General features: G+C 32.2%; 1 protein-coding gene across 1 annotated transcript in view; it reads left to right on the plus strand.

The window, feature by feature from the left end:
- The first annotated feature begins 5,451 nt into the window (after positions 1-5,451).
- LOC128995414 (uncharacterized) overlaps positions 5,452-12,457 on the plus strand; it is a 37,039-nt gene continuing 30,033 nt past the window's right edge. The window contains exon 1 of the mRNA XM_054420425.1: positions 5,452-5,811. Within this exon, the coding sequence (XP_054276400.1) occupies positions 5,638-5,811 (174 nt within the window). The 5' untranslated portion in view covers positions 5,452-5,637. The remainder of the gene's footprint in view (positions 5,812-12,457) is intronic.

The following is a 12,457-nucleotide window of genomic DNA, read 5'->3' on the forward strand; positions in this document are numbered from 1 at the left end:
CTATTGGGTTTGAGGGGTTTTATTTACTCGTATTCATACTTAATGCATGCTGTTATCAATTTTTAAATGATAAAAATTGAATAAAATTGGCATAGACTGTTTATTTATAAACATACTAGCTGTTTGCCCGTTCTACGTACGGGAATCTAGAAGTTAAAATCTTATATTCAGAACAGGAGTTGGTTTGCATATTTAGTGTGCATTTTTCCAGATATGATGGCAAAACTATAACTGTTTAGGAATTCATATAAACCTTCTCAAATACAATATCTGACAGTTTCAAAGCCAAAACAAATGTTGCAAATGTTCATAGACTACTGTATATAACTCTCTCTCTCTGTACTCTACTGTCTCTGATTTTGTCTGTAATAACTGTTAATTTATAATGATAATGAGTTGCTGTGGTGTTGTATTCACTTCAAATTATGTTGCAACCTCTGGGTTTTCTATTTGTTTGGTATTTATCAACAACACTTTGAACGCTGGAACTAATCCTTATGATTGACTACAACAATTGAAAAATTCCTCATTCATACAGGACAGGTGACAGCTTTTAAAGCTTAGTAAAAATATTTATTTAATGTATTTAGACAGTTTTTAAAACCTAGCTAACCAACTTATCCTAACAAAAAATGTTTTAGTTGGCTCAAATTTATCACTTGGCTACTAGAGTAACTTTAAGAAACGAATTACAGAAAAACAGATTAACAGAATCATATTATACTGTAGTATCAAAGATTTTTCAAGTATTGCAACCATTGCAACTGACGGCAACTCTTTCACAATTTGAAAACAACTGCTAACAACAGTCACAAGTAGCTCAGAGGTAAGGTAAGAGGCTCATGAGTCGAAGGACCCAGGTTCCAGACCCACCCGGGCTAAAAAAATTTTATCCAGTAATTTTTTCAAAATTTGTTTTTATAAACTATTTAATCAATTTACTCAACTGATAATTGTGCTTTTCATACTAAATCTTCATTATTTTATGTTTTTATGTTTAGACCCCATGGGATGTTTGAAAGAGATATTAAATACATTTTTTATTTAAATATTATTCACTAAAATATATTATTGAAATATATTTTTTTAATATTTAATAGATTCAAAAACATATTTTTTATATATTTAATATATTTTAAATATTATATAAAATTGACATTTATACACACTTGAGATTTATAAAAAAGATTTTAAATATATTTATTCATATGTATTTAATATATATTTGTGCTACTAGGGTACATGTCTGCTCCTACCCAGACAGCACAAAGATATTTTATAAATATTTTTAAAATATATATCCATCTTAAAAATCTTTTATATATTTTAATATTATTTTTTAAATATATTTTTTTAATTTTTGAATAATATTTTAACATAATAAATTTAAAATATTTTAAAACGATTTTTTAATGGTCTTAAAAATATATTTTGTAAATATATTCTATTTTTCGGTTGAATATATTTACAAAATATTTTTAATATATTAAGACAAAATAATTTAGTTTTTTATGTAAAAGATATTTTTAAAATATTATATTTACCATAAAAAATAGCTTTTAAAAATATTTTTATAGAATTGTAACTGTAAAATATTTTTAAAAACACTTTTTAACACCCTTTATAAAGAATATTATAGAAATATTTTATAAATAGCCTGTTTTTAAGTTTTAAAAATATATTTTGGTCATTTGTTTCAACCGAGCTGGGTAAAATATATTTCCCACACATTTCAAAAATATATTTTGACAACAAATTTCTTGATCCTTGAAGAATTGTTTTAGGGCCATGACTAAAAGACTCTTTTAAATAATTGAAGTAGCCTATACTAAAAATGGCATGTATATTAAAATTGTCTTAAAATCACTCAAAAATAATTCCTTTTTTCCAAACAGTTAAACAAAATGTTTAGACTATCTTATAAAAGTGAACTTTTAACATACCGGATGTCCGCCCAAGTAGCACACATTGTTATTGTTGGCCCAACCCCCAATGTTGGGAAATGGTCCATGGGATCATAAGAATTGGTTGGTCATGTCTCTGTTGGATTGGTTATGGGATCTATAGTAAATTGGATCTATAATAAATGTAGTCAGATGATATGATAGTTGTGATAATAGATACAGTGGGGAACCCCTGCTTAATATAGAACAATTATAATAATGCAATTTTTTAAAATTAATATTCTTTAACTTGTTTTAGTTAATTTTTAATATTTGAACAATTTAAGGGAACATATTAGTTAATGTTATTATAATAACATTAATCTAAATGTAGTTAAATAATCTTTATTCAAATACCAGTATCCTCTCCAACTCCCAGAAAAACAATTCATCTACTTGATGCCTAAACAGATTAACAGAATCATATTATATATAACTGCTGGTATCAAAAATATTTCAAGTATTGCGACCATTGCAACTGTCGGCTACTCTTTGACCACTTGAAAACTCTCAAAACCAACAAACACAGATAGCTCAGAGGTAAGGTAGGAGCACAGACAATGGAATAAACCATTGTATTATAACATTAGAGTATTATATTGTCTGTGGTAGGAGGCTCACAAGACAAAGGTACCCGGTTCAAACCCCGTCCGTCTAGTTTTTTATTCGAAATTTGTTTTTATGAACTATTTAATCAATTTACTCAACGAATAATTATGCTTTTCATACTAAATCATTATTATTTAAAATATTTAAATATATTTTTTAATGATTTTTTAATAACATTTATAAAATATTAAAACAAAATATTTTATTAAAATATTTTTAGGATACATTGGGGGTGGAATAGGATGCATTTTTAAAATATATACTTTAAAGATTAAAATAAAATATTTTTAAAACATCCTGTGCTGTCTGGGTAGTTTGTTTTACCGGATTACTTCTAATGCATTCTTAATGCTCTCCTTCAATTGGAGTGATCATGTCTAAAATATGATGCAAACATGTTTTTCCTGCATGGAGAACAGAATAAATTGTTGCCTCACTATGATAATCTGTGTGAAGTAAATTCAAGGTGGGTAATTTTATTTATTTGATTTGAGACATCCATCTAAACCAAAGGATTTTCTCCATAGGGGAATCTTGAAAAGTGGGATTATATCAAACATTTAAAGTGTGCCATTTTTGAGGTACACAACAAACTCTGGGTTACCAACTGGTCAGCCATAATCATAATCTGCTTTGAATATAACAGCAACAACACCTTTTCAAGTTCAACTGTCACGGCTTTGTGTTGTATGTCAGTTAGAGTATATGCCCAACACATTCTCACTTTGTTCAGTAGAGTTTCTCTTAATTCCTGTCCTAAAGTTTTGAAAGCTCGAAATTTATTTGTCAAAATGATGGGTTAGGCCTAACGTTTCTATAAGATTTGGATAACAATTTTCACCTTTTCTTATTGAACAGAGTATATTATTTGCCTCTCCTGAATCAGAAAAACAAACTTGACTTTAATTAAAGGGTATTTACTCAGGGGAGGTATAGAAGAGGCTACGATGACAGCTGTTGGCTTCTTATTAGCTGAGGGAACGCAATTACCGTAACAATACGATCTGAAGTCATCGGTCTCGGTGGTCTAGTGGTTAGTGTGCCGGGCTGATGTGCTGAAGGTTCCGGATTCGAAACCCGCTAGTAGCATTAACTTTTTGTCCAAGAGTTTTTCATTATCAGCAAGTTTGGTTGGTTTGGTTCGGTTATGACAGTTTAATTTTATTATTAAGTCACTATACAATTTTAATTGAGCAATTTCTAGTTTTATTTAATAAAAAAAAAGAATTATTTTTTCTATTACTAAACTTTTGTTATATTATTTCATTATCAGCAAGTTTGGTTAATTCGGTTAGGTTATGATAGTTTAATTTTATAATTAAAAAATAATAAAATTAAATTTGAGGCATTTATAATTTTATTTTATGAACAGAACTATTATTGCGATTAGTAACTTAAACCTTCATTGCCAAAGTGCTCTCTACTACAGCGCTGTTCACGGAGGAATTTTGAACTAATGCCTCGATCGTACCTCCCTTAAGTCAGGCCCTAATTAAAGGAACATTTCGATTGTTTCAATCGCGCATCACTAATTGGAATAACGAATAACGTGGATGAAGAAGTAAAACATAGATAAGTACAAAAAATCAAAAGAGGAAGAAAAGATTAAATAAGGGTTTGGGGATCAAGACAAAGAGAAATGAGAACGTGGCTTCTGGTAAGTGGGTCATGACACGGCCGCCTTTAACTCGAAGTGGCAACTTCGCAAGTGGTGTTGTAAACAGCTGTTTTGTTTGGAAGCAGCTAATAGTATTATTTGTGTTTGTGTGTTTACGAAAGATTGGTTATTGGACTATGACAATATTGACTCCGCTTAAAATGTACAGATCTAGATTTGTAATTCATATTGTTTTGGTTTTCAATTCTGTATCTTTTATTTTCAATATATTTTAATAAATTTATGTTCATGAAGTTAAATTTAAATCAATAGAGTGCGAATTATTAAGCTGATGTCACCTGTCTGCCATGTTATCTTATGGGACGTCTATCTGTCACTAAACAACACCACTTGCGACGTTGCCAATTCTACCAGGCCACGGCCTGTAGTTAAAGGTGGCCGTGGTCATGAGATATGCCCACGAATACTAGAAAAATATGCCCTCTCTTTAAATCGCCTCATAAGACAAAAGTTTACCCGAATCTGGGGGATTATGAGTTATGGAATTAGGATTCAGGAGTTACTTGATCAACAATGCCATTTAAATAATGGGAAAGTGGAAAAATGTATATTCCCTTGTTTTAGGGTTGATTGTATGATGTGTGCGTTAGCGTTGCCATAGACTATACAGATATATATTATAATGTGTATATATGATCAACAGCTTTACTCTTTGTTTAAAGCACGGTTCGTGGATGTAGATATAGATAACAAAAGATATGGTACAGAACAAAACGATCTTTACATAAACCAGACGGAACTAACATACAAAATTGTCTTCAGCTGATCCTTAAGAAATCTTAACCAATGGTTACGTCGAAGACTAACCAACACTAGGGTAGTATATTTAATCTATGGCTATACCCTAAATCCACAATTTTTGTCAATGGGCTACCTGTCAAAAGATCGATATTTTAACATTATGTTATTATTATAGCTCAGTGTATTTTAAGGCCAGCAGGGTTTCAACCATCCCTTAAAAAAAAAAAAATTTAATCTGTTTGAAGCTGGCCAGCCACTTCCTTTTCTAAAGGAAATTTGCGCAGGAAATAATCTCTGGTACACCATATATAAAACATACACTCTCTCATATATTGTAATATATCCATTAGATGCTAGTGGGTAGGGATAGGGAATGAAAACGAGAAAGGTGGAAAAGGGAAAGAAGAATATTCGGTTAGTTAGGTGCAGGTTCAGCGGTTCAGCTGTTCAGAATCCAATCCAAGTAAACAAAATGGCGGTTTCAGTTCAGACCGTGCAGTTAGCCGTAAAGTGATAAGACAAGGAATATTGGGAAAAGGGTCGTTTTAAATTTAAGGCTCAGGCCTAGGCCAAGTTTAAATTTTTGAATTCGTTGAATTTAATATAACTTTAAAATTGTTCAGTTACTAATTATATAAATCGCCTTAGCTACATTTATCGAGCAAAATGGCCAAACCTCAAGTGTACAGCATGAAGTGGAATAATTACAAAGATCATTTAAGTGGCATATTATTACAATTATTGGAGACTGAATCTATGGTTGATTTGACGCTTTGTGCCGAGGGCGAGAGGATAAGCTGTCATCGAATCATATTATCAGCATGTAGTCCATATTTTCAGGTAAGTTAAATAAAGGTCAAATCCATACTCTACACATAGCCAAGTTGGGCTATGTGTAGCTATGTGTCCTGTTAGTTGCCAAAAAGAACCTGGCAACTAACAGTAAAAAAATATAAGTAAAAAATAGTTGTAACTTAAGTTAAGTTAAACTTAATCAGCTTGGCGTATGTTTAACTTACAAGACAACAACTAATTAGGCCTATTCCTTAAGGCTAAACATCCCAGGTTTAGTTCCAAATTCTGCCACCACGTCGCAGCACCAAAATGGAGTCATTTTGTGTTGGTGTTTATTGGTGGAATTTTCATCCGATTTTCATTTTGAAAACTGATTTGTGAACGGAATAAGATGACAATTCACGCTATTGAAGATAAATTTGAATTAAGTTGCTGGTTAAAAAAAGCGTAGTAAAATAATTGTGTTTCAAAATAAAAAATGAAAATTGCAGGTAGTCATTTTAAAGAGAATAATTTTTAATTAATTTTACTTTTTAAATTTTTAAAATCGCTTGGCTGGTTCAGTCGGTATCGTTGTTTAAACATTTACAGTAATTATAACAAACGCGAGAGAGGCATGAAGCGGTGCAGGACAGGGCCCCCGCTGTGACTCATTCCAAGGTCACACTCACATTTGCTACCCCTCCCCTCCCACAAGACGGCTGGGGTGTTGCTTGTACACCGGTGGATGACGGTTTCCCGCGCTTCCATACACGAACAAATACAGAATTGAATTAGGGGTTTTGCTACGCTTTAACCAAAACAAATTGCAAACAAAATAATTATTTAAAAGTTTTGATAGTGTCATCAAATTTTTAATTTTATGATAATCGCATTTAGGCCTAATCAAACTGTAAAATTGGTGTAAATCCGTTGGCAAATATATAAATCTACTAGCAGAGTACCCGTCCTTCGTACGGGGTTGGAATATAAGTACAAAATGCTTATTGCAGTTATACTCAAGCTTTGCGTTTGTAATAAGGGAGGACACAGTTTGATAAAATTTGCTTTTTTAAATTTACAGTATTCTATAGTATAACACATCTACCATAGCCATAATGTTCTACCACTTCACCTAAACAATAGAGAAAAATAAATTATCAACAATTCGCAAAATTCCACAAATTATTCATGAAATGAAAAACATAAACATAACTGAAAACAATCCTACTTTGACAGTTCTCATTGCGAATCACAGTTTTTTGTTGCTGCTTAGTTCAAATTAGCTGTTTTCATAAATGCAAAAAAATATAGTGCTGCACCCTGTTGGTAAATCTTATAACTTTTTAATGCTTTTCCATATCATAGAACCAACTTTTTTAGTTGAAACAGCTGACTAAATTCTTTAATTCCCTTTAAATATGAATACTCATAAGGTTAACGTGAGGAATTACAGAGCCACTGGGGCGGAGCCCAAAAGGATTTTTGAGATAAGAATATGCCTATATGTTAATCGGGAATGTAAGCTATCATCATGCCAAATTTCAGCCCAATCCGTCCAGTGGTTTATGCGTGATTGAACTTCAAACAAACAAACAAACACACAAACTTTCACATTTATAATATTAGTAGGATATAAATAAAATTACAGTTTTGTCTGTACATTGCTTAGAATCATGCAGGTTTTGGTTATTTTTACGTTTCAAAACATAAGAAAGCCGAAACGAATCTTAATTTCTGTCTGTTTGTTTGTCTATTCTATGCCAAAATGTCATTTTGCGCGGCCTACTCCTAGAAAACTAAAGTTCCGATCAAGGTTCTAATATTTTTTCCGTATTTACTGGATTGGTGAGAGTGTCTTTGGCTATAAAAACATGGTCTCGCTTCTTTGAAAACAAAATAACGAACCATCAAAACCCCAATTTGGTTCGAATTTTGTCAAACTTCCTCCCAATGTTTACTATTACTGTACATTTTATCAAATAACGATCAGCTGTTTGGATTAGTTCTCACTTCTAGCTGTCACTGATTTGTTTACATTAAAAGTTGTTTACAAATACCGCAACCATTTCCGATCAAGTTTTGTTAGCACATCCAAACCAAGTGAGATTAAAACCGTTGTGCCTTACTTAACCGGTTTAATTAATCGCAAGTGCATCGATTGTTCTTGAGTTTTGATAACCGGGGAAAATGCCGTGAACCAGAGTTGTATTACTGTAGTGCTGGGAAACTTGCCTACATTTTTTTAATCATCGTCACCAATAGCTTACAAAAAGGTTTTCACTTATTGACGACGTTTCAAGGACAGTTGTGTAAAAAGTGGAAAGTAAAAAATCACAAATGCAGTGGGTGATCGTGGATGTTGCTGAAATCTTGGAAGATCTATATAATTTCGCTGTGATAACTTATAGATGTAGCTAAACTCGCTTATCCAATGTGTTGTTCATTTTTGGTTTCTACTTACATTTCGAAAACGATATTGGTACTTTTCCTATCTAGGAAGTAAAACTAAAAACGTCCAAAACCCCAGATTTGTGCGTTTTTGTCACATTTCCTCCGAATGTTTGCTAGATATATGTACCGATTATCGTTTAGAGATTACGTAATCTTTTAAATAAGAAACCTTTGTTTGGATAAAGGTGGTTTCTTCAAACTGTCATTAATATGTTAACATTAAAAGTTGCTTACAAATAATGCTATTAATGGGAAATAACTTTGATTTTCGAAAACTTAAAAAGAAAATTAAAACCAAGGGAGATTAATAACTTCGGTACTGCACCCCATCAAGTGAAAGTTTTTTTTTTAGCAAACCATAGTGAGTTTTTAAAGCTTTACGTTGTTAACGTTACATGTTAGGTACATGTTTTGTGGCCTGTGTATTTATTTATTTATATATTTGCCAACGGGCTAACACCTATAAAACAGTTTGATTAGAAGGACAGTTCGAATTGGTCGTAAGTACTAGGCCTATAGTTATTTTCTTAAATGTAAACGTTGGTTTTTGGTATTGCTACTTTTCCTTAGAACCGGTGGTAGCAGTAAGAATCATTTTTACGTACAAGCACATCACTATTTACAACTAGCCATTTGATGACACTATAAAAACTTTCAAATACTGTAGGCTAATTGTTTTGTTTGCAATGTTAAAGCGTAGGAAATCCCCTAATTCAATTCTGTATTTGTGTGTGTATGCTGTCTGTTGGTAACGCATTAATGTCCTTATTTCTCAGTGTTTCGTGGAAAAGACAAGATGTTTTAAGCATTAACATTAAGCACCTTTGTTAATGAAAATTTCAACCCGAATAAAGTGTGCAGTAGTGAGGTTGAGGTAGTATTTTAACTACTTTTAACCAGTGTGAAAAGTAACTTTCAATTACAGGCCTACCTCGGGACTATGCCTCATAGATCTATAAAGCAATTCCTTTTATCATTAGATATAAAATATGGACTAACACGATCGGGTGACATATAATTGTGAAGCATTCGTTTTGGCTTTGTAACTGTCAGATATTGTATTTGCGAAGGTTTATATGTATTCCTATACAGTAATAGTTTTGCCAGCATATCAGGAAATATGCATATGCAAACCAACCCCTGTTCTGAATATAAGAAGGTTCCAACTTACTACAAGATTCCCGTACGTAGAACGGGCAAACAGCTAGTATATAGATATTTGCTAACAGATTTACACCAATTTTACAGTTTGATTAGGCCTAAAAACGATTATGATAAAATTTGATGACACTCAAAACTTTCAAATAACTTCTTTGTTTGTAATATGCTTTGGTTCAAGCGTAGCAAATCCCCTAATTCAATTCTGTATTTTTGTTTGTATGTCTGTTGGTAACGCAATGTCCTTATTTCTCATTGTTTCGTGGAAAAGTCAAGAGCACCTTTGTTAATGAAAATTTCAACCCGAATAAAGTGTGCAATAGTGAGGTTGAGGTGGTATTTTAACTACTTTTAACCTGTGTGAAAAGTAACTTTTAATTACAGGCCTTCTTTTAATGCAAAATGCACACTAAATATGCAAACCAACTCCTGTTCAGAATATAAGGTTTCAACTTACTACAAGATTCCCGTAGGCCCTACGTAGAACGGGCAAACAGCTAGTAAGTAAATAAATGCACATTCCACAAAACATTGATACGTTAACAACGTAAAGCATTAAAAATTCATGATGGTTTGCTAAAAAAATATTTCACTAATGTTTTATCATTTTCATAGCATAAGCTATTATTTTGGAGTCCAGAAAGAAAACGTAAAAATTGGAGTGCAAGAGTGTTTTGCGCCAACTCTCGCAATGTTGTTTTAGCGCTAACACAGCTCGCAATTTTAGTCATTGGAATGAGCATTCTCAGTTAAAGAAATAACATTATGATTACTGTAATATTAATTGCTGACACAAGTATTAAATTTTATATATTACTGATAGGCTTTATTCATAGGCTTTCTTAGGCTATGAAACGTAAAAATAACCAAAAGCTCCATGATTCTACAGATAAAACTTTAATTTTATTTGAATAGATGTCTCTTTCCGACTTACAGAAAATACTTGTTTTTAAATCATAATCTAGTATCTGTTAAAATCAGGAGTCCAGTCTAGTAAGTGTGTCCGGTCAGAGTATGAATGCGAGGTGTGTGTGAGATGACGAAGCTTCAGTCGCGTTGCAGGGCCGGGCAGGGCGGCTGGGCACTGGAGCTGCGCTATGCGGGGGGGAGGGGCGAGGGGACCGGTGCGCGAGAGAAATAATGATAATTTCTTTAAAAAACGATTCCGATACAACCATTTGGCCGAATTAATATCTGAAAACGGCAAAATTCTTTTAAAATTTCTCTTTACAAAATGACTACCTGCGATTAAAAAAAATAATTACAGCAAAAAAAAATTCTTTATAAAACTTTTTTGTAAATAAATTTTAAAAAACATTAGCAAAATAGCGGGAATCTCTTATTTATATCATTTACAAAACCGTTTACAAAACAAAAATCTGATAATAAATACGGTAATTATAAGTGGTACAAATTTGCCGCAGAGGTGCTGCTATCTATCGGGCCAGAAACACAACTTTTTCAGGGATGTTTAGCCTTAATGAATTTTATTTGGCAAGAGTTTAGGGTCTACAGTAGGCGAGTGAAAATTTAAAAACGTACGTTTTCATGTCCCTGGCCTTTTACTTCATAGATACTGGATTTGTAGTTTATTATTATGTGTTTTAATATTTGAGACGGGGGCAACATGTTACACTCATTTATTTGGTTTTAAATAGGTTCTAGGTATTTTTTTTGTATTTTTAAAGTCTTGAAATTCACGACCATGACGTGTCCTTAGGGTACATTTTCCAACTTTCACGCTGTTTTAAGACTAATTATTTATGCCGAAATATATAAAGCCATATTTTTATGTCATCAATGGTTATTAAACTTACAAAAAAGGAGCATATTATAATTTTATTGTCATTGTTAACTGACTACCATGACAAAATAAGTCTGTCCCTCGATTTGGCGTCACGACCATTTGGGAAAAATTTTCAACTTTGGAGCACGACAGTGGCAAGCCTGGCGTCGATGGAGTCAGTTGGTTTTAGAGACTAGTTCGGGGTGTACGTCAGGATTGTAGTGCCGGTCGTTTCGAGTTGAAAGGAGGAATTACAAGATTAATAAAGGAAAGATTGTGTTTTTTGTAATTTTGGTGTGTCCATGACCGTACGTAGACATGGTGTTAATTTTTGTTTATAAGATATTTCAATTGCTAGATTTACCTAGAAGTCCACTTTGTATCCTCGAACATGAGGTGCAGGGCTACCGCCAGAACAGAGCCAAATAACACGTAATTTCACGACCAAAGTTTCACGACCATCGCGGGTTTTTTCACGACCAATCCAGCCTTATGGATTATAGTGTGTTTGGTCGTGACAATAACTTTAATATAATTGTAAATTGATCAGTTTAGTTCAATTGAAACACATATTTTTATTATAACTAACAGTAGCCTATAATTGAAGGATTGTTTAGAAAGATTTAGATTATTTCAGACAATTCACGACCGTACCGCTTGTCCCTGACCATCACGTTTATGATTTCTATCATACAAATTTCAAAAATTAAAATATCGTCATATTTCAATGTTTTATACACAAAAGAAGCACACCTCTATACAAACATAACGATTTTTTAGGTCTCAGGTAAGTTTTTTCGGAGTTATACAAACTTAAAAAGATTTTATTGGCTTTTTTTCAATTTTTTGAGTTTTTTTATTTTTTTCTAGAAAGACCAAATATACCAAGAGCTCAGTGACCTTTTTATTGTATAATGGTCATAAAAGTAAATTAGTTTATAGCAAAACACAGTTATAAAAATAATATTAACTATTTTTAATATTCATTTAAACGTCTGTTATGGTCTTGACAGGATTTTGTGTTTTTTCACTAAAGATGCTCTTTAAAAAAAAAACTACCAAAGATATTGCGTTACCATGGACATTTTATGAAACTTAAAGTGTTAATAAAATAAAAAAAATAATAAAAGTTTTGAAAAAAGGGGAAAAAATTTGCAAAGTGCTTTTCCTGAAAACGTACGTTTTTAAATTTTCACTCAGGCCCTAGCCTAAACTCAAAGCAAGTGATACCGTGGAAACTACTATAGTGAACCTGGCGCCTGTAATCGTGCACAATTTAGACATAGAGGAGAAGAAGGATTTGTATTAGTGATG

The sequence above is a fragment of the Macrosteles quadrilineatus genome, unplaced genomic scaffold, assembly GCF_028750875.1.
Source record: "Macrosteles quadrilineatus isolate MER2022 unplaced genomic scaffold, UCM_ALF_1.0 Scaffold_5__1_contigs__length_97177068, whole genome shotgun sequence".
Lineage (NCBI taxonomy): Eukaryota > Metazoa > Arthropoda > Insecta > Hemiptera > Cicadellidae > Macrosteles > Macrosteles quadrilineatus.